This window comes from Columba livia, chromosome 2 (assembly GCF_036013475.1).
Source record: "Columba livia isolate bColLiv1 breed racing homer chromosome 2, bColLiv1.pat.W.v2, whole genome shotgun sequence".
Lineage (NCBI taxonomy): Eukaryota > Metazoa > Chordata > Aves > Columbiformes > Columbidae > Columba > Columba livia.
In genome coordinates this window covers 1,290,792-1,313,108 of record NC_088603.1, presented here as the reverse complement: position 1 = coordinate 1,313,108, position 22,317 = coordinate 1,290,792, and the positions used below count along the sequence as shown (strand labels likewise).

Below are 22,317 nucleotides of genomic sequence, written 5' to 3'. Positions count from 1 at the left end.
TACTTTTCTGGTTTCCCAAGATCACAGCTTATATTGGGTCATTTACCTCCTAGAAGAAAATCCTCCCCAAAAATACTCAGAAGCTGTTTTTTTCCACTCTGTGGCATTACAAACACACAGCCACTACAAAGTCCAGCTATCACAGGCAGAAGTTTCCTGACTAACAGATAGCAGAGCTGGATCAAACTAAGTTTATGCATTGAGCGCTATTGTTTTCCTGAAAAATATGCTGTGGGAACACAAAAAACAACGGTTTTCCCATTTCAGGAGGACTTGGTTTCTGTAGTACCTGTTGGATAACCTCTGATAGCTGCCAACAGAAGAGTTTGTGAAACCCCTGGGTTTGTTTGGCAGAAAAACAGGAATCTACCTTTGGCTGTCCAGGGAAACATGCTCTGTGTTCCATGCAGACCCTCTCAACAACTCCCAAAAGACAGAGCTTCAGGGGTATTTTTACTCTAAATTCTTGAATGCTGCAAGTTATGGCTGTGTCTGTCACCCAATGAACAGGGACCCTCTCCCAGGCAGGACGCGAACGCTGACAGAAATCAGGGAGACAACGAACACAGCCAACAAACGCAACTCTGACCACTCGGTCCACAAAACAGAAAGCAAAAATTAAGAAGGAAGCTTCAGCATGTATGTCCTTGCATTGGTTCCTCAAAAAACAAACTGCCAAACCTTTCAGCAGAACAGTTTTCATTATAAATAAGTCTGCACTTGCAGATCTTTCAGGCTTGAGCTGCAGAAGGGAACACAAGCATGTGTAAGGTCGCTCACTTGCATGGGATTGATTTTCAGTGGGTTCCAGGTTACAGAAGCAGCATTTGGCAAACCTGAATGAGCAAACTATGGGGACTCCCAGCATCCCACAAGGGAGCTTCTTGTCATCAACAGCATCACACCGAACTAAATATTTTTCTTTCTAATAATCACCAACTAAAAAGCCGGGATCGGCAAATCACTAAGCTCTTTCTTCCCAACAACGAAACAATCCCAAAACTACTCTGTTCGACGACAAGTCTCAAACTCTGACTCCGACATTGTCTTTTGAAAACAAATCAACTATTATTCCCACGGCATCTTGACCACAATGGTCCATACAAGATTAATTCCGTTTTTAACCACAGAAATGCATCCCTTCTCATTGAGCCCCGCTCCCGCGCTGCGGCTCAAACTCACTCTTTTACTGGTAGGAGCCTTAGAATTTTATTTTCAGCGTAACTGGGTTCCCTTGGGAAGAAAAGACACCGGCCACTCCGAAACACCGGGACTGTGGCTTCACCTGAGGACGCAAATCAAGATTCACTTGCAAACAACCACCTTTAAGTCCCTGTTCCTCCACCTTTTTGGTTGCATGCAGAAGTTTCGAAGGAATTATAATGCAAGATATTACAGCTAAGGAACACTTGTAAAGCTCAGTCTACATCTACCTCCTGCTACTCCCCTTCCACTCATTACCTACTACATCCTGCTACAGACACGTAAAACTATTTTTGCTGATCAAGCTGTACCTATTCTGTTTTTTTTTAACCTCTTTGCTCAAAGAGGGACAAACTTTTCTACACACAATTATACAAACTCTGATGACAGACAGGCCTAGCAACCCACTTAGCAAAAATAACACTGAATAGCTCAACGGCTGTCTGTGGAGAAGGCTTGACAAATTCATTCAGTGCTGAGATTTTGACACTTAAACTATTTTAATGCTCCTGAGACAAAACCTGATTCTTCTTTGCTCTTTCGTGATGTTCTACTGGAGTCATGTTTGGAAAAATAAACAGCATTGCACTAAGTTAAGCTTTGTAACTGGAAATACTGAGCAGAAGTGTTTTGGTGGAAGGACCCAGGGGCTACCAGCACAGCTCTCTACGTGTCACACATTCAGTGAAAATCCCGGGGTGTTTTCTTCTCTTCTGCATTCAAGTCAGCTAATCTCCTTTCTGCATTACACAACAGCCCCTGTAATCCTGAATTATCACACCAGCACCCTGTCATAGCAATCACAGGTTTCATAAAGAGTGAGGTCATGCCTCATCTTTGCCCCTTCATGAAAGGAAACTTGGTTTGTCTTTCAGCACTCCTGAGAAATAAGTGGGCCTTACATTCAGCAAATTTTGGCACACAGGCAGCACCTCTTTCCTTGGGATTCTCCCAAATACAAACCCACAGCTATAGCACTTCAGAATTCAGTTACATTAGAAAATCATCTACAAATGTTAATTTGGCCTTGTATATGGAAGCCGACTCCTAAATATTAACCAAACTTCAAAGACTAGGGCGATTAGCACTTGCAGCACGGTGCTGTTGCCACAGAACAAAGTCCCCACAAAACCAAAGCAGCGGAGTTCTGGTTCTGTAGCAGAGTCCCAGTTCTGCAGCCCAATCCCAGTTCTGCAGCAGAGTTCTGGTTCTGCAGCTGAATCCCAGCTCCGCAGCCCAGTCCCTGTTCCAAAGTCCAATCCCAGTTCTGCAGCCCAGTCCCCATTCCAAAGCCCAGTCCCAGATCTGCAGCCCAGTCACTGTTCCAAAACCCAGTTCCCATTCCAAAACCCAATCCCAGTTCTGCAGCTCAGTCACAGTTCCAAAACCCAGTTCCCATTCCAAAGCCCAATCTGTGTTCTGCAGCCCAATCCCTGTTCCAAAACCCAATCCCAGCTCCGCAGCCCAGTCCCTGTTCTGCAGCTGAATTCCAGCTCCGCAGTCCAGTCCCTAATCCCAGTTCTGCAGCTCAATCCCTGTTCCAAAATCCAATCCCGCTCTGCAGCCCAGTCCCTGTTCCAAAACCCAATCCCAGTTCTGCAGCCCAGTCCCTGTTCCAAAGACCAATCCCAGTTCTGCAGCCCAGTCACTGTTCCAAAACCCAATCTCAGTTCCAAAAACCAGTCCCCATTCCAAAACCCAATCCCAGTTCTGCAGCCCAATCCCTGTTCCAAAACCCAATCCCAGCTCCACAGTCCAGTCCCTGTTCCAAAGACCAGTCCCTGTTCCGCAGCCCGGTCCCCATTCCAAAGCCCAATCCCAGATCCACAGCCCAGTCCCTGTTCCAAAACCCAATCCCAGTTCCGCAACCCAGTCACTGTTCCAAACCCCAGTCCCAGTTGCACAGCCCAATAGTGGCTCTGCAGCCCAGTCCCTGTTCCAAAGCCCAATCCCAGTTTTGCAGCCCAATCCCAGTTCCAAAACCCAGTCCCTATTCCAAAATCCAATCCCAGCTTCACAGCCCAGTCCCTGTTTCAAATCCCAATCCCAGTTCCACAACCCAGTCACTGTTCCAAAACCCGATCCCAGCTTCACAGCCCAGTCCCTGTTTCAAATCCTAATCCCAGTTCCACAACCCAGTCACTGTTCCAAAACCCAATCCCAGCTTCGCAGCCCAGTCCCTGTTTCAAATCCCAATCCCAGTTCCGCAGCCCAGTCCCCGTTCTGTCACCATCACTAACTACCGGCCAACGTGCCGAGCAAACCCACGGAGCAGCGTCACCTACTCCACATCTTGGTCATTCCTTTTCCGTACACACTCCTCCTTTTCTATAAAGCACGTTGTTCCGACTCCGCAGCAGAACAACTGCCCCTTTCCTTATCTTGCCCTCTTCACTGGTTTAGTCCCGCTCCACCACGTTTTCACCCCCCAAAACTTTGCACGTCCCCGTTTCCTCGTGCTTTCCCTCCCTCTCCCCGCACGGCAACACCTTGGGCTGACAACTCCCGCTTCCCTCAGCACTCCAACCCTGGTTTGATCCCCAATTTGGTCGCTATTCCAGGCCCTTCGCACAAGCACCCAACCCCAAATCTTTTCCCACAAAACAAACAACAAAACACTTGCTGCTCCATCAGGTGCCAAGCGGGTCGGGTGGCCCGTCTCAGGAAAGCAAAGCGCCTCGCTCTTTGCGAATATTAACAACGTTTGCTCCGTTTTGCTGTTTAAAAACGTATAGCCTCGCTAATTGTTATATAGAATATGGTAAAGCACGCTCACAAAATAAAACGCAACCTCTCTGTGGAGGGAGAGAGGCCTGAAGGCCGCGGTTACCTCAGGAGTGAGGCGGGCGGCGAGCGATCGTTAAACGGCCGTTAACGGCGGCGCGCGCCCTCCCCTCGCGCACCCGCACGCGCGCGGCCGCGCGCGTGCGGGTGCGTGAGGGGAGAGCGCGCGCCCAGGCCGCTCTTTTCCTTTGGGGGTGGGGGGTGGGAAACGGGAGGGAACGATCGCGCTCGCCGGTTCCTCTCACCTCACCGACGGGAAGCGGCTCCTCTTTAACCTCCGAACTTCGAACTCTCCGCGGCCGTGAGTCCCGTCTTGGCTTGTTTTAAACCCCTTTTTTTCCGCCCCCCCCACTAAACGCCTTCCCGTCGTTTCCCAGCGTCCGGTTCATCCATTTCCCTTCCCGCCCTCTCCCTCCTGTTGTTGCCACCGCCGCCGCCGCCGCTACCGGGGCCCCACGCGTGCGCGCGCACGCACCGCCGGCGTGGGCACGCCCCCCACGCAACAAACCACGCCCTTTAGTATAGAACCACGCCCCTTTTGGCTGCCACTCCCCGCCCCTAGCGCTTTGGATACGCCCACCGTCAGGCCACGCCCCCCCCCGCGGACGGGCGCGCCGCCACTCACGTGGAAAGGCGGAAGCGGGACGGTGGTGGCGGGAACACGTGGAGCGGGGATAAACGGGGCGGGGGGCAAACCGGGAGCCGTGGGACACAAGGCCGGGGACGACACAGAGGGGATCGCGGGACAGGGCATCAGCCACCTTGGGGCTTACCGGGGAGAGCAGACCCGGAGCGTGCAGCGGGGAATGGCGGGGCTGCGGGGGCTGAGATCCACGGGGGGGATGCGGGGGCTGAGAGGAGAGATTTGGGCACTGGAAGCGGGGAGGAGGGAGGACATTGCACCCTGGGGCTTGGTGCAGGGGATGGAAGAGAAGCGATACTCGGAGTTGGGCGGCAGACTCCAGAGCCATGGGCACAGCAGCACATGGCTTGGGCTGAGTGGGGACATCCGCAGTGCTGGAAGGACAGTGAGAGCTCTGCATCGTGTGCACTTTTCCCCCCCTCGTGCAGAGGAAGGCACGGGAAGACCGAGCTCTGCAGCAAAGGATGCAGCAGCTCCTGTGCCAACACAGGCAGAGGGGTACAGTGCCCCCACACCAGTGCTGCCAGCACGGCTGTCACCCCAGCACAGCTCCCAGCTGCCAAGCACTGCTCCTGAGATCCCCACTTGATACTACTACATCACCTCAAATCCTGGGGGCAGTTTTGGGCCCCTCAGGCCAAGAAAGGTCTTGAGGTGCTGAAGCAAGTGGAGAGAAGGGAACGGAGCTGGTGAGGGGCTGGAGCACAAGAGTGATGGAGCGGCTGAGGGACCTGGGGGTTCAGCTGGAGAACAGGAGCTGAGGGGAGACAGGGACACAAAGAAACGGCCTCAAGTTGCACCAGGGGAGGTTGAGGTTGGGTCTGGGAACAATTTCTTCCCCAAAGGGCTGTGGGGCATTGGAACAGGCTGCCCAGGGCAGTGCTGGAGTCACCATCCCTGGAGGGCTGGACAGATGAGATGAGGTTCTCAGGGACATAGGGCAGTGCCAGGGGTGGGTTAACAGCTGGACTCCATGATCTTGAAGGGCTTTTCCAACCAAAATTATTCTATGATTCTACAATCCAAGCCTCTCCCAGGGAACCTGCACCAGTCCCAGCCTTGGTGGGCGCCTTTCCCCAGTTGTTGCGCAGCCAAGGCCCCGGGCTGCTCCCACCGAGGCCGAGGGAACGAAGAACAGAACGATCACAAGCCTCAGGCCAAGTCCCACCTGCTTTATTGGTTAAGATGTTGCACAAGCTCTGGCTCACAAAGAGCTGCACGTAGCAGCGCCCCCGAGCATGCAGCTGTTGGCTGACCCTGCCAAGGCCACCCTGTTCTGCCACCCATCGCTTTGCTCCTAATCTCCCCTTTCTGCGCTGCCTTCCCGCAGCACCAGCTCCAGACCAAGGTCTCAGTTCAGTCATGGCCGTGCTGGGTGGCCTTGGCTCAGCAGAGCTGCCAGACTGGCCTCTGACATTCTCACCTTGGTAGCAGATGCCATCGCTGCATGTCAGGCAGGCATGGAGGGAACACTGGGCTTGGTCTTCACCGCGAACCAGAAACCACCACAGGTTTCACTGCCCTTTCTCCAGGAGGCATCTCCCAGGTGCTGCCTGTCCAAGCCCTCACCGGTGCAATGAGTGGCACAGAAAGAAACAGGCAAAAGCCACCAGCCACAGTTACTCCATGACTGTACCCTTCTCTAATTAAAATAAGGGATTATTAGCCCCCAGGAATGCTTCAATACAGGCGGGTCATAGAAGTGCCAGTAATGATTTGCGGTTGGGAAGCAGTGGCTGAGACAGAGGCTCATGTACAAGTGTCTGTCTGTCGCCCTCGTGTACAAATGTCCATCACCCAAAGCCAAGGACTAGCTTAGGAAGCCACCCACTAAACAGACACACACCAGGGTTTCACATGAAAAGAGGGAAAATAAAACAAAGCAAGGGACCAAGCAAGCAGGGCAGCTCTTAGGCCTTACCCCAGCAAGGTGAGAGACTAGACGTGCAGCTATAGATTTTTTAGTTCTGTGGGAGCTGAGTTGAGCAAATCTCTCCAGCGCCAGAGCTGGGAGAAAGGTAAGAATTGCACAACACTCCCAGACCATCCCTGCTGCCTCCACCCGCTCTGTGTCATCTGGGAAACGCCAGCAGGAGGGTGGGGTGATCCCTGCGCCTGGCAGCACCTGGCACCGCTGTGCCATAACGCACCAGAACAGGTGAGGCACGCCCAGCCCACAGGGCATCCCCCCTGCTTGTTTTTACATGCTCCAGGGGCCATTCTGGCAAGTGTTTTTGCTCTTCCCTCTTGGCCCGTGTACCTTGGGAAAAGGATGCAAGGACAAAGGGATGCAACAGGCTCTGAGGAAGGTGATCCTGTCATTAAGCAGCTCAACACACGTTTTAACTTCCCTCCTGGGTCAGTTTTTGCTGCACCGCTCCTGGAAAGCGCCGGTGACACAGCCAGGAAGGTTTGGTGGCACGTCCAGCCGAGAGGTACCAGCTGCCCCAGCCTTGCTCCGTGTCGCTCTCAGGGTGCTGCACAGTGTCGCAGATCACAGGACGGCAGCTGACAGCCCTCTAGCGAAAAAGGTGACGTTCTTGTCCTGGATCTTATACTGGTAGATCTGGACTTGATCCTGCTCCCCTGTCAGCTCCAAGGACAGTCTCTTGATTATTTTAATCTGCAAAGAAACAGGAATATCATCCCTTTGGCTGCCCCAATCGCAGAATTCTCCCTCCTTACCCCTCACGCCTCTTGCTGGCCTGTGGGGAAGGTGGATTGCTGACAGAAAAACCCTCACCCAGCTGCCTGTCACCAGTCCTTTGGTGGCAGCCCCTGATGAGGCTGCGCAGCACCGAGGCCCCAGCGACCCCAGCGCAGAGGAGATCGCAGGCCAGGCAGAGATCCACCGACAGGACAGTTTGGGGAAGTCTCCCAGGAATGAGATATTTTTCTTTGCCATCTTCTTGGGGTGGGAGACAACCTGTGCTGCAGCTGCTGTGTAAACTGTTCCCAGCTGCCAGGGACAGGGGGTCCTCATGCAGAATGTCCCTGAGCGCCCCCGGCAGAAGCAGAGTCACAGCTGGGTGCTCCAGCAGACCCTGGTGACGGCAGCAAAGCTGCTCGTTAGTCCTTAATCACACTGCAGACCAGGCTAGTCCTAGGCCATCTCTGGCCTACCCTTGGGCCTGCGGGCAGTGTTGTGTGTGACATTAACGTGTGCCACCTCTCTGTGCTTTCCCATGCCCTACCTGCCCATGAACATCCTTGCAGAAGCCAGTGGCCAGTCCCTCTGCCCACAGGATCAGGTCACTGTGATGACACAGGGCGTTAACGACCAGTTCGTTTTCCTCGTCTTCCGAATCCTCGTTGCTGTGAACCAGCACCACGATGTTCCCCTAAAATAAAAGCACCAGGCAGCGGTGAGCCCCTTCCTAATCCTAATCCTAATCCTAATCCGCTCAGGGTAAGGAAGCAACAGGATCTTGCACAAACACCCGACTAACTGAGCTACTTCCACATCCTCCAGCATGGCAGCTGGTTCCGAGTTTAAATCCACTGGGAAAATAAACAGCAGATACATATCTAAACCTCTGAAACAGTTTGCTGTATATATATTGTATATATACACACATATACATAACACGCAGCCTAAAAATACATCAAACCTTTGTTGCGAGACAGCTGTCTAGTTAAACCAGTCTGTCAGGCTGTACAAATGGCAACGCGCTGAATGAATTCAGAACAGCTAAATGAAGAGGTGGCTGAACGGCCGCAGCCAGAGCTGCGATGCTCAAACCTTCACGGCTCGCACAAGAGGCGAAGAGCTCCCAACGCAACACCAGCTCTGTTAAAACTACATCCTGAGAATCTCTGCCTCAGCCCATGCAGGTCCCCAAGGACTTAAAATAACACAGAATTCCCAATCAATTAAAATGTACTTTAAAGCTTCAGAACATCTTGTACAGAAATAGAAATGTGTTAGCACGATTTATCACCTTTCTTAGCTGTTTTGTAGGTAAATATTCTCGGCGAGCAGAACATCCCCTGTCAGCATTTACAGCACAAACACCCTGGCACCACATGAAGTGCACAGTAACTAAACCTGACACCGTCTACTTTATTTCTCACTCAGGCACAGAGAGACACGGCCACAGGGGCCACTGCCATGTAAATAGCTAAGTGTGGATGTGACCGTAACGATATTTGGCCACGACACTCTCAGAAATCAGCACATCGCTGGGGAGACCTTTCTAGAAGTGCTTAGAAACCAACTGGTGTGAAATGCAGTGACACTGAAGGTCGGTGGGAGCAGAGAGTCGTGTCCCAAGTGGAGCTTCATCTCTGTCCCCTGTGAGGCTCAGCAGCCCCTCACTGCCTTCATAACCGATTCCTTCCCTGCCCTCCCACACGCACACAAACGTGGGCATGAGTAGAGATCTCTGGAGAGCCAGGAGCTCTAAGGAACAACATTTTACACCTCAAATCTCTGCTCACATGTCAAGGGCAGAGAGAGCCCTTCTCTGGGCAGCACCTCCTAGGGAACCAACTGCAAAGGCACTAACCCATCTCCAGGGCCTAATCTCTCTCCCCAAGAGCAGCCTGGAACAATTATCTGAATTTCCCGGACAGTCAAAGCTTTCCATCATGCACAGGTGGGGAAAAACAAAAGCAAGCCAGGCTTTGCTCCGGAGGCTCTTTTGTACCCGCAGCTCACAGGACACGCGTGCAGAGGGAGCAGCACCTGCAGCCGGGAGCACACGGTGACTCTGCAGTAGTGGATGAAGTCCAGCACGGCCACCGGCGCAGCGCCCAGGCCCAGCAGGACGCTCAGGTCGTCCACCAGCAGCACAGGCCCCTTCCAGGAGTCGCTGTCGGAGGGGGTCAGGGACGTCCGGACGAAGTCAAACAAGGCTCTGAGGTCAGAAGCGCTCCCACTGGAAAAGAAGAAGGAGATCGTAGAATCATAGAATCATTTTGGTTGGTAGAGACCGTTAAGATCATGGGGTCCAGCCGTAACCTAAGCCTAGCACTAAACCGTGTCTCAAGGGACTCGGTCCATGCTGTGTGCCTCCATCCCCACCCACTGACCCAATGTAGGGAACGCAGCCTGTGCCATCCCTGCTGTCCCCACGGCTGTGACAGCCACCAGGTCCTACATGTTCCTACAGTCACTGCTCCTTTGCTCGCCTGTGTGCGGTGAAACCCTCCTGCACGGCTCCAGGGATCATAGAATCACAGTGTGGTTTGTGTTGAAGGGACCTTCCCAGCTCCCAGTGCCCCCCCTGCCATGACAGGGACATCGTCACCAGCTCAGGGTGCTCAGAGCCCGTCCAGCCTGGCCTGGGCTGTCTCAGGGATGGTTCATCCACCACCTCTCTGGGTACCTGGGCCAGGCTCTCACCACCCTCAGGGCAACAATTCCTTCCTCATGTCCGGCCTGAATCTCCCTCCTTCAGTTTAAACCATCACCCCTTGTCCTATTGCAACAGGCCCTGCTGAGAAGTCTGTTCCCATCTTTCTTACGGGGACAATGGAGAGCTGGGAGTGTACAGGAACAGGGCAAGTTCATGGCCACGCTGGCTCAGAGGCTGCCTGACCCACAGGTGGCATCTTCCAATTTAACAGGCCTCAGCGGATTTTTTTCTATCAAATCATGGAATCACAGAAGGGACCTTTAAAGATCACCAGGGACATGGAAAAAGCGAAGTGGGAATAAAACGAAAAGCCAGGATGATCAAAGCAGCACTGTTCTCTTGGATGAGAATTAAACTTGTAACCATTTGAATAAGCCTGCTTGGATGGAATTTTATTTGACACAAACCTGTTGAGTGCTAACATAAATTTTCTCTAGAGCCATAACATGTTTGCCAATGAGGATGGGGGTGGAAATTACACAAGGGGGGACACGCTCTGTGCTGGGGGCCCTGCTGAGCCCCAGCAGAACCACCGACTGGTCGGGTTTACCTTATAAACTGGAGAGGACTGGGCTGTGCTGGCTGCTCCTCCTCTTCTCCAAACAAGAGGTCAAGGCAGGACCTGAGGCCTTCCAAGAAGACAAGCTGTCCTCGCTCTTTGGCAGCTGCCAGACTGACCCCCTGGAGAGAGGAGAACATGATGTTGCAGAGCAAACAGCTGCGGAGGAAGAGCGCAAACAGAACAAAGCTGATCGACAGCCGATTTTTATCAAGTCTTATCTAAATGTGCTAATAAAGTCAAGACTCCCGCACAGGGGATGGAACAGGTGGTTTCTGTTACACTGATGGACACATAAGCTTTCGTGATTAAAAAAACCCTGTAATTTGGGGGCTCAAACATCTGGGAAGACAAAATTGTCGCATGGGGGAAAGACGGCTTCTTATCCCAAGGATAAGAGGACGGGTCCAGGCTTTCCAGGCTGCCCCAACGACCCTGCCGTGAACAACTTCTTTACCTTCCCTTCTTGGGTGGTGAAAGCCTTTGGTTTTCACTGTTGCCAAATCATCGCTCTGGCAATAAGCGGCACGACCCACGCAAGTGAGCGAGGTACAACCCGGATCCAGGGCACGCCGTGGGCTGGGCACCTCGGCGCTTGCACAGCACCTGGGAGGGAGCAGCCGCAGCCCCGAGTCCCCTTTGGAGAAGGAGGGACGGTGACAAACCGCCTGGGGCCACAACTCAAACTCTTAACCGAGGTTTCTTGCTTCATGATGACACCAACCTCGAGAGCCACATCCTGCCCCAATGGAGAAAGCCCTGGCAGAGTTGCAGCAGATATGCAGAAGACATGAACTGGAGAGCTAGTTCACAGACTCCTGTCTCATCCTCCTTTCTTTCACCAACCATCCTGTAGCTCCTCAGCTTCCTGAGAACTGCACCAGCCCACCCTTCAGGAGAAAATCCCGTACCTGTTGCTGACACGATCACACAAAGATCTCTCACACAATCTTCAAACCTCGGCCAAACTGTGCGTTTCCCAACAAGAAGACGCACAAATTTGCTCGGCTTTCCAGCGTGGGCCGCTTCCCACATTTCCCAACAGGGCTGTAATCTCTTACAAAGGAACCAAGGAGCATTAACGCAGAGATTGGCAGCGCCTCGGCAGTCTGGAAATAGGGTGGTTGTGCAAGGCAGCAGGTAGGTGGGCAAGATGGTTTACAGACTGTTCAGGAAGGTTTAGCTCCTTAAGCCAGGACTGATTCTGCCTGAACGCTGGAAGACACGCACAGCAGCAGCACTGGTGCTTTCGATCAGGAACTTTTTAAACGTTTTTGCTTCCTTCCTAAGCAATCGTGCTGGGAGCTGCAGGACACTTGAGCACGGAGTTTGTTCAAGTCGCCCAGCACAGGGAAGGCTCATAGCAGCTCTTCCCCCGGGACCTCGAGCAGGGAACAGAGCGCTGTGCTTGGCACTGTCCCAACACCGGCTTTTGAAAAGTCCTTGGAGGTTTTCCAAGCGCTTCCCAGTCCCTGGGACACCCTTGAGAGCCACCGCGCTCCCTTTGCTCACACGAGAAGGAGACGCAGCAAAGTGGCATGTGCACTTCTGCCTCCTGCTTTCTACCTGTGTTTCACCTGCTCAGCCTTCCTGTTATTCTGACATGAAAATGTAGGTGCCAATGCTTCACACCCCCTTTCTCATTTTTTATTTAAAATTAAACAAAAAGCTTGTAAAGCCCCATCTTAAGCATCTCATCAATGAGACAATCCCTACAAGGCCCAGCCGCTTGGTGAGCGTGGCATTTCCACACCAGGACCTCCAGAGAGAAGCTCCACGTAGATAAGGAAGGGCTTCTGTCCAGGAAGATTAACCCTGAGCTCCTGCGAGGCTTATCAGTTGCCGACACGTTCTGCGCTAATGAGAGGAAAGACAGATTTCCACCGCGTTCCCCCCAGCTGAAACACGACGGGGGAGATCCATTGCTGCCAGAAAACACTGTCTACAGCAACTGGAAAACAACGGATCGGAGGCAACGTCTTCCCATCAGGGCCAGGGGATACTTTTACTCCAAGGAGAAATGTCCCCACCTCAGATCCAGTTTTTAAACCAGCCCTGAATTGCTCTTCCTTTTCTTGGTCTTCCACACCTGCTTCTGGGAGGGGATCAGTCCCACCTGCCACACAGGCTCTGGAAGGGAGAGCCTCGGGCAAGGCACCGGCACTTCGCCTGCTCAATAAATAGCATTCAGCAGCAAGTGTTACAACACACTCTTGCCTCATCTAATCCACATTGTCTCCTCGCTTTTCCCCTTCTCCCAGGCAAGCCAGGAGCAGTAATTCCCATGAATAAGACTCCTCTTTGCTCTCCCTGCCTCCTCCAAGCCCAGGAGTGGCTGGTGTGGGCCACACGTGGAGAGATTTGCCTTTTCCAGGTGATATTTACTCATTAAAACCATGCCAGAAAGCAGGGTAGGAATGGTGAGCTAAAGGAAGCCTCTTGGGCAATTGCAAGCACACACCATGGAAAAATTTCTAGCCAAGGACAAAAGAACCTTATTTGTGGCAGGCAGGAGCAGGGAACGGCCGGGAAATACCTGCCCTGCCATGAAGAGGGCCTGGGCTGCACCACAGTCTCACCATCCTCCTCCCCTCCTCAATCTTTGGAGCCCACAGGACTCGGCACTTGCTGAAATGCTTTGCTAGAGCAGGGGGTAAATTCATTATTAATGCCGATAAATCAGGATCTGATTTTAACTTTGCTTCAGCCATTTCTTCCTGCACACACAAACTCTTTGTACTTCAGACCAGCAGGAGAACAGTGTCACATCTCTACAATACCCAGGAGGTCGGTGCTGTCACACCAAGGCCTGCCTGGGTGACACAGGGAAGGGCCGCAGCACGAGAAGAAGGCAGCGTGCTTGTGGGCCACACCAGGAATTCCATCCCCACAGTGCCGTGACGTTTCTGGGTGGACCCAGCAAGCCCAGTCTCATTTTCCAACTGGGGAATCAGGTCCCCAAGAGAGCAGGACTCATCCCGTTGCTGTCATAGGCCACAGTGAACCTCTGCTCATCTCCCAGCTAGCAGCCCACCCAACATAACCTCTGGGAGCAGCACAGAAAGCATCAGGACAGCTCGGAGATGCAAATAAAGTGCTCAAAATGGCCAACAGCACCTTCCTGACAGGCACAGACACGACACACGTTCATGCCGCAGAGCGCCCAGACAGCGAGCGCTACCGGCCCTGAAAGCTCTCATTATCTCACAGCACCACGCTCCATTATCGCCGGGAGCACACAGACATTATCGCTGACGATCTGTCATTTATCGATCAAACCCAGAAATGCTTGTGAAGCAGCAGCTCGAGGGGCCGCGACTCCGCAGCGCAGCACAGTTGTTCCCGTCTGTCCGGGATGCGTTCAGCCGGGCAGAGCGGCGGCCCCACGGGCCTGCCAGAAGTGACGTCCCTTCAAACCAGAACCGCTGCTGGAAATGTCACGAGGGAAAGCAAAATATTTACAGGAGGGAAGTAGTAATGGAGCGTGGGAGGCAGCGGTCATTAGCTCAAACAGCAAACGCGGCCGTGGTACAAAGTGTGATGATCCGCGATCAGGAGACCGGCCAAGGTCTCCTCTCTGTACAAGCACCTGCAGGGGAAAGCAGAGGTGACTGAGGCGATGTACTCTGGTCTGTCACCTCAGCACTGTGGCGGGGGACAGGGAGGGCAAATGGGGATAAATATGTTTTTCCTTTAAAACAAAACAAACATTGTCCAAGTGAGGGTGGGGACACCAAGCTGGCAAGCTGCCCCGGTGCCATTAGTCTTGCTACGACCCAGCACGGTCTCCACAAGGTCATGACAAATAACATTAACTGCCCCTTAAAATTCAAGTGCAGATCCTCACAAAAAGAGCAGGTTTTGTAGAAAAGTGCGAAGCCAGTATCGAGAGCCAGCACAGACACAAAAATCCAGGGAAGCTTTTTCCTACAAGTAAAGACACATCGCTGCATTTAGCTAACACATAAGGAACTGGTTCTGGACTGCAACACTGCAGGGAAGCAGCACATAAGGCACCACTATTCAGCATATGACCATACACCGGGTGCTATAAGGACCAGACCCACAAATGCAGGACTGTATAATCCCACCCTGGCTCCAGGACCCTTCCTCCCAGGCCCGGAACCTCCCTGTCCCCAACAGGAACAGGAGCAGCACTAAGTAACAACGCTTTTCCAACCGCAGCCCTTTGTAAGTGCATAATCATCTGCTAGGGATTACTAATTACACACGGGAGATCCCAGCTGGTCACCAGCAGAGATCTACAGCACCAAAGTCTTAAGCAAGTCCAAGAGTGAAACTACTCAGCCAAAAAACACCTTTACTGAGCCTGATGTGTTCGTTTAGGCAAAGAAGGATTAAAGCAGAGACAAGATCTTACAGAAACTCGGGCAGATATAAATAACTGATGTTATGACCTCCAGCTGTGCAGAGCTTAGGAAGAATTCACAACAAGGAACCGCACGGGCACCTGTGAAGTTATAACTGATTCAGCCGTGAAACCAACGGGACAGGGACAGCTCACCGCTGCGGGCAAATGTAATCGCTTCTCTGAACTCCCCTGGGCACCTCCCTTCGTGCCAGGAACCGTTTTATTCGAAGCATCAGACAGCAAATCATTTCGATTTGCATGGCACGTGTGCTCCAGCTAATCCTCGTGTTCTCTCCCTCCTCAGCCTCTCCCACGAGGGAGATGACAACAGCACCTATTAAAAGCACGGCCACAAGCTGCGTGCCAGGAGGTTTCACCACGTTAGGAAACACACTGACAAACACCATTCTGCCTTTAGCACAGACAAGGATCCCATATTTAAAAGCTGAATCTCCTACCTATACCAGCTGCTGAGCCCCTTTTCCTGTCCCACTGAACAATTTTCCACCAAGATTTTCTCCTCTGAAACAGTTAAATGCTTCGTTTGCTCACCCTGTTTTATTTAACGTAGGTCTGAGCTCTCAGACCACTGATCTCCTTTGAAAAGGTAAAAACTGCGTAGTAAATAAAACACAGCTGTTTAGCAAGCACCGAACTCAAGCCACGTCTATAATACAGTGGGGAACACACCGCTTTTGCAACACGGGGTTCTTCAATACCTGGAAGTTTTTCTAAGCAGCAGCACCGCTGGGATTTCCAGAGTCCCAGAGGTGGGAGGACCAACAAAAACCCTCATCCCCCCCGGCCCTGGAAGGTCACCTGGACTCCACAACCGGAGCATTTCACACCTGAGCATTGTACAAAAAGCCAAGAGCTCAAAGCCAGAGCTCAGACTGATTTACTGACACTGGGAATCACCCTGCCTACTTCATTTCTCCGTTTCCTCCTTTCAGGGTACACATAATCCTTCCCTGACTCACCACGGGAAAGAAACCCATAAGAACGTACTCAGCACTTGTGGCTCCTCGGATGATTCAAACTGATGGCTTGGCCCAGAGGCCAAACGAGGCACACGGGCATCCTTCTGAATTTGCAGCTGGTTCGGCCCAAACGGCTTCATCACAACGTAACCAGAGGACAGAAGACAAAGTCGCCCCAGGCCCTGCTGTGCCGCACAGCCAGTGCGCCCTGCAGACGGACAGAGAGGCCCCAGGGACACAGGCACCACGGCATTCTTCTCCCCAGAGCACTAATGAAAATGCATCGACCAGTCTGGGCCTGTCTGGGGAATGCTGATCTCCAAAAAAACCATTTCTAAGCACAAAGAAAAGGAGCAGCTGTTAATCTTTCTGCCCTCTCTGGGACACAGTCTTGGGGGGGACCTTGCAGTGAGCCTCCTAGTCGGGTTTGTGCCTTATATCACATCCCTTCTCCAGCAAGATGTGCAGGGGCACCAATCCTGACCGTTCCTGTCAAGACCCAGGAACATTTACTCACACGAAATTCCCATTCTCATTCCTTCCAACCCAACAGAAACTACCCGGACCTGTAATTATTAACTTACGCCAAGAGACTTACCAGTTTCTGTGCCACGATGTTGTAGTGACTGAAGGACTGGAGCAGGGCCACAAAGCAAACCTTACAGCCAGCTGGGGGAGAAGACAAGAAAAGATACATTATCATTTCAATTTTGCAAGCTGCCACTATCAAAGCACGTAAATCATGTAAAAAATCACATATCAAAGCACGTAAATCACAGCTACAGGCTGTAGCCACGCTACAAATCCATCTGGAAAGGTCTGGAAGTGAGACAGGTGCAGGCAGCCCCTCATTTGCTCGTGGCTGGGCTTCCAATTTTCACCTTTCTATAGGATTTCCACATTAGGGAAAACGATAGTTTAAAAAGAAAGGGAAAGAAGAAGAAAATAATGACATAAATAAGTAGAAGGCCCCCTTTCTGTCTTGTGCCACCCGGCCCTGGGATTTCCTGCCACTGTTCGCTGATATTACTGCAAGGAGGCAAAAGGCTGCCCGTGACATGAACTACTCAAACCACCGATGTGCCAAAAATCCCTGGTTTGGCTCCCATAGAACATGTGACCTTGCCTGGAAAAACACACAAAACAAGCAAGTTTGTCAAAGACAACTCTACTAAAACGTGACTTTGGAAAACCCAGCATGTGACAACCTGGCCTCGTGATTTCAGGATGAACAAAACCAGCGTATTTGTTTCTCCCGGACGTGGATTCTAAGTGGCCAGAAGTCAGTGGCCCCACCGGAGCCTCCACCAGCCCCTCGGGAGCTCCCAAATGTGCTAAGCACCAAACGGGTGCTTGGACAACATGAGGGTGCTACAGAGACAGGAACTCATCCTGGGGTAGAAACAAGCTCACCTGCCTCACGATAATAATTAATAATCCCAAAAGGACAGTGAGGCTCTTCCCAGGCAGACGGCAGCACTGTTAATAACCTGCTCTCCACCGGCTTTCCTGCAGCTTCACTGAATCACAGAATGTGAGGGACTGGAAGGGACCTCAAAAGATCATCTAGTCCAATTCCCCTGCCAGAGCTTGACTCTGTTCAATTAACTAAAGTTTTTTAAACTTACGTGAAGGTAAGGAAGTAGAAGTAATGGGGGGCAGGATATGCTCATACCCACCACCTGCACAGCACTTTGAGCTCAGTTTTAAGCCCGAGAGGTACTGGATTTGCTGGGCTAGCTGCTGGGCCAGCAGAAAGCTGGAGGAATCGGTGAATCCAGCGCCCGCTCTGCAGGAGCTGGTAGGTTACTCACAGGTGAAACTGTTTGCAGAAAGGCAATTAGGCAACTTGCCAGGCTCTTTGTTTGGCTCTTGACTCACTACTAGTTTAGCTATTTGTTAGTCTTTCCTGGTATTTTTAATTACACTATAAAACAGTTAGCTAATGAAGGAATTACAGTCCACACCTCGCCGTCAAACGCCCAAGTGATTTACAAGGTTCACTGCACTCATGACGAAACAAAGCGCACAGACGTTATGGGATGTGCCCAAGAATACAGAGCAAGTCCCAAGAACGAGTCTGGACTAGGATCCATAAATCCTGAGCCCAGTGCCTTGCGCTAATCTGAGGAAAACCCTTGCCTGGGAGAGTCCTGCTGCTGCCGTACCTCTGAGGTAGAAGGAGAGGAAATGATGCACCAGGAAGCTGCCGTCTGTTCTGGTGTCTCGCAGCAGCGTGAATTTACCCTGAAAAAGAAGCAGCAAAAATCACTAAACGGAGGATGGTGATGGCACAAACTGCTCCCGGTTCCATCCTGGTTAGACGTTTGCTCAGGCCTGCAGGTGTTAGAGAAAGGAGCGGAGTAGCAGCGCTCCAGCCACCTGCCCATTTACAACACCATGCGAGTGCTGGAACCATCGCCAGGGGGGCTGTGAACTCTGTCCCCAAACAGCCCGCCCTGGTCCACATTTCCCTCAAATATGACACGTTCAGAGCAGAAAACCGTATCATAAAATCTGTATACCAGAGCAGAGTTCTCTGCACAAAGCATACACCTTGTTTTGATCACGGAGGAAATTAATTCCGTTCATCAGTGCACGCTTGTTATCCGTACCAGCCTCATCAAGGCATTTGTTTCTATTAAAACCTTAGTCAAGATGTTTCTTTAATCAATACAAATCATAGAAGGGCTGGTTTTAATCACAAATAACTTATCAACGCATTTTTTTGCGGGGCAGGATGTTATCGTTCAGAGCAAACATTAACTCATTTCTTCAAACCTTCCAGTTGTCAATCCTTAAATCTCCAGTTATCGACCCTTAAATCCTGCCAACCCTCCTCACTCCGCTGTCACGCTGCGGCTGCTTGGGTAGCGCTCAACACTCTCTCATTTCTGACGCTCAGCTGGTGGGAAAGAAAGAGGAAAGAAAAAAGGGGAAAGGAAGGGAGAGGAGGAGGGAAGGGAGAGGAGGAGGGAAGGGAGAGGAGGAGGGAAGGCAGAGGAGGAGGGAAGGCAGAGGAGGAGGGAAGGACCTTGTCCAGCCCGTTCCCTCCACACTCCGCTTTCACGCTCTTTCCACCTGCAGGCTAAAAAGCAGAAGCTGCAGCTACTTGTTAGAAATTGCCAAAACCCCTTGGCAGGGCAGCTGCGGGTGTGACACGCGTTCAGCGCTGACATGTCACAGACACCCACGCAAGCGGCAGCTTCATCCACCTACTCGCCCCGCAGAGTCAGCACTCAGAAAATGGCACAAACCACCCTGGAGATGGAGAAATCAGGATGGCAGAGATGTGAAAAGAGATTTGCAAAGGGCTGATGCCCTGTAAGCACAGTGGGACACCTGTTTCCAGCAGCCTCGGCCAGATATCTCGGCTGCACGGCTCTGTGCAGCGACTGGTTATGCTGAGCGGTGAAGAGAGAGACTTCCAAAACAAGAATACTCATGATATACCACCAAGTTAGTCTGTATCACAGCATATGAACAAACGATTCCACCTCTGGCATCAGGGAACAACGTTTGTTCTGCAGCCAGACACACTCTGGTGCTGCACTGCTGCCAGATACTGCGACAAAAGGGACCTGGAGCGTGCGGTGGGACGTCCAAGTCCCTGCCCCTTACTTTGCATTTCACGTGCATTAAAAACCCAGCTGTCGACCCACAGGAACCACAAGAACTTGGGAGTTTACACAGCCTCTGCTAATCACAGAACAGGTTGGGTTGGAGGGACCTTCCCAGCCCCCCAGTGCCCCCCCTGCCATGACAGGGACATCGTCACCAGCTCAGGGTGCTCAGAGCCCGTCCAGCCTGGCCTGGGATGTCTCAGGGATGGTTCATCCACCACCTCTCTGGGTACCTGGGCCAGGCTCTCACCACCCTCAGGGCAACAATTCCTTCCTCATGTGCAGCCTGAATCTCCCTCCTTCAGTTTAAACCATCACCCTTGTCCTGTCACAACAGGCCCTGCTCAAAGTCTGTCCCATCTTTCTCATGGCCCCTTTTAAGCACAGAAAGGCCACAATAAGGTCTCCCCGGAGCTTCTCTCCTCCAGCTGAACACCCCAGCTCTCTCCCCTGTCCCCAGCAGAGCTGTTCCAGCCTCGGGTCATTCCTGGGGCTGCTCTGGCCCCTCTCCAGCAGCTCCACGTGTGTCCTGTCAGGGACCCAGCGCTGGAGCAGCACTGCAGGGGGGTCTCACAGAGCGGGGCAGAGGGGCAGGATCCCCCAAACCTGCTGGTGACACAGCCCAGGACACGGGTGGTTTCTGAGCTGCCAGCGCACATTGACAGGTCATCAGGAAAAACATGGAGTAATGTGTAAAATGCTCATATTTTATTAACTTTTCACCTGAAGTGCTTCATAGATCCCACACTGAATGCAGGTGTTTAGTTGCAGTGTGATTTCATTGGTAGAAAAACTGCACGGATAAGCTGATTTAATTTAGTAGCCTAGAGAAACTTCCAGAACACACCACAGGGCCTGGGGGAGCACTGGGGAGAGGGTTTTATAGAATCATTTTGGTTGGAAAAGCCCCTCAAGATCATCGAGTCCAACCATAACCCACCCCGGCACTGCCCCATGTCCTGAGAACCTCATGTCCGTCTGTCCAGCCCTCCAGGGCTGGTGACTCCAGCACTGCCCTGGGCAGCCTGTTCAATGCCCCACAGCCCTTTGGGGAAGAAATTGTTCCCACATCCAACCTCAACCTCCCCTGGTGCAACTTGAGGCCGTTTCTTTGTGTCCCTGTCTCCCCTCAGCTCCTGTTCTCCAGCTGAACCCCCAGGTCCCTCAGCCGCTCCATCACTCTTGTGCTCCAGCCCGTTCGCTCAAGGCGCGGTTCTCCCGTTATTCACGACGAGGCAGCGGCCACGCACAAACACAGCGGGGGCTGCGGGGACAAGGCCCGGCCCCTCGGTAGCTACGGTCGGTCGGCGAGGGGAAGGGCCTGGAGGCCGCGGAGATCCCGGAGCCGCCGCCTTCCCGCTCCCGCCGCCGGAGGGCCCGCCCTTCCCGGCATGCCCCGCGCCGCCCGGACTACAGCTCCCAGCAGGCCCCGCGCGGGCCGCCACCTCCGCCGCGCCGGCCCCGCTCTCCCCTTCCCTCCCGCCCGCCCTCTCACCGGCTGCGGCCGCTCCGGGGAGGCGTCCAGCAGCTCGTTCAGCTCCGGGAACATGGCGCGCGGGGGAACCGGAGGCTTCCGGGCGGGGGACGGGAAGGAGGATGAGGCGGTGCGGCCCCTGCGCATGCGCGCAGCGGAGCCGCAGGGCGCCGCCTGCTGGCGGGGCGGGGGTCTCGCCGCAGCCCGCCCCTCGCCGCTCCCCTCGGGGATTGCGGGGACGGATCGGGCCCGTCCCGCCGCAACCGGTGTCCTCCCGCTGGTCCTGGGACTGACCTTGGGCCTTTCCTGTGTTTGAGCTACATGAGCATCCGTCAGCCCAGCTCTCCAGCCTGCCCAGGGCCCCGGGTGGCACCAAAACCCCCATCGCCACCGTTAATGAAGTTGCTAATTGGGGCTGCATCCCAGTGACAAGACTTGGTGGCGCATGTCACCACCCTGGTCCCCAGCCCAGATATCCCTCCTACACCCCTTCGCCAGCTGGGGGTCCCTGGGATCATACAGCAGATCCGATCTGCCACGGGACAGGGGATGTTTGGGAGGGGTCTATTAAACCCTCAATATTTCCTATTACACTCTTAATATTTCCTATGACACTTCTAATATTTCTTATTTATATTCTTAGCACATCTGAGCGTTAATTGGGCACTCCCAAAGAACGAGCTGCAGCAGTTCCCAGCAAGCACCCGAGTCGTGACAGCAAATCCACAGCCTGAAACCACAAAAATCCACATTATTTAGTGTTGGTTTTGCCCGTGCGCCTGAATTTGCCTTTTTGGGGGGCATTGAATTCACCTTTCAATTTCGTTGCCTTATCTAAGCTTTTGCAACCTTTGGTTTTCATAACGCGGATGAGGATCCAGTGACGGGAGACACGTGGGAGCCCCCAAAAGAAGATGCGCCCACCAGCCCCGCGCTGTCTCGTCCGCTCTGAGCATTAGGGGGCATCAGACGATGCTCGTAAAGAGCAAACACCGAGCAAGAGAGAGGAGACACGTGTGTAGTTCAGTGTGGGGCTCCTCGGAACACAAATTGTCACTCCTGAGGGTTTAGGAGGGCAAAACGATAGGAGAAGAGGATGAGCTCATGGAAGACCTGGACAGGCTGGAGAGTTGGGCAGGGAATAACCTGATGAAATTTAACAAGGGAAAATGTAGAGTCCTGCATCGGGGCAGGAACAACCTCAGGTTCCAGTATAGGTTGGGAAATTACATATTAGAGAGCAGTGTAGGGGAAAGGGACCTGGGGGTCCTGGGGACAGCAGGGTGACCGTGAGCCAGCACTGGCCCTTGTGGCCAGGA

The 22,317-nt window shown here is 52.9% G+C and overlaps 2 protein-coding genes across 9 annotated transcripts in view; both read right to left on the bottom strand.

Annotated features, from left to right (window-relative positions):
- SCAP (SREBF chaperone) overlaps positions 1-4,466 on the bottom strand; it is a 56,158-nt gene extending 51,692 nt beyond the window's left edge. The window contains exon 1 of one of the 2 annotated variants that reach the window (XM_065054891.1): positions 4,233-4,466. The gene's annotated coding sequence lies outside the window, so the exon portion shown is untranslated. Of the gene's footprint in view, positions 1-4,033; positions 4,053-4,232 lie in introns of those variants that run through there. The other variant, XM_065054892.1, reaches the window with a different exon arrangement.
- A 1,321-nt stretch (positions 4,467-5,787) lies between these two features.
- ELP6 (elongator acetyltransferase complex subunit 6) lies at positions 5,788-21,176 on the bottom strand. 7 transcript variants are annotated; one of them, XR_010470838.1, is made up of 7 exons: positions 21,020-21,176; positions 18,044-18,148; positions 16,500-16,570; positions 10,541-10,708; positions 9,280-9,510; positions 7,825-7,971; positions 5,788-7,253 (listed from the first exon to the last, which is right to left on the bottom strand). XR_010470838.1 is itself a non-coding variant. In XM_065055056.1 (7 exons), exons 1-7 carry the CDS (start codon positions 21,143-21,145, stop codon positions 7,125-7,127), a joined length of 939 nt encoding a protein of 312 aa, XP_064911128.1. In that variant the 5' UTR covers positions 21,146-21,175; the 3' UTR covers positions 5,788-7,124. The 7 variants fall into 7 exon arrangements, 5 of the variants coding, with proteins under 5 accessions (XP_064911128.1, XP_064911129.1, XP_064911130.1 ...); XR_010470839.1 differs by having other exon boundaries at positions 10,541-10,671; positions 18,070-18,148; XM_065055056.1 differs by having other exon boundaries at positions 9,318-9,510; positions 21,020-21,175.
- Positions 21,177-22,317: the final 1,141 nt, after the last annotated feature.

Bases quoted from the DNA above. Each gene is read 5' to 3' on its own strand.
- ELP6 (XM_065055056.1), bottom strand. From the start codon at position 21,145: ATGCGCAGGGGCCGCACCGCCTCATCCTCCTTCCCGTCCCCCGCCCGG. The intron at 10,709-16,499 runs GTAAGTCTCTTG...CTTCCTCCGCAG, and splicing joins ACATCGTGGCACAGAAACTG to CTGTTTGCTCTGCAACATCA. The intron at 7,972-9,317 runs GTGCTGCTCCCT...CTTTTATTTTAG, and splicing joins CCGTGTGCTCCCGGCTGCAG to GGGAACATCGTGGTGCTGGT.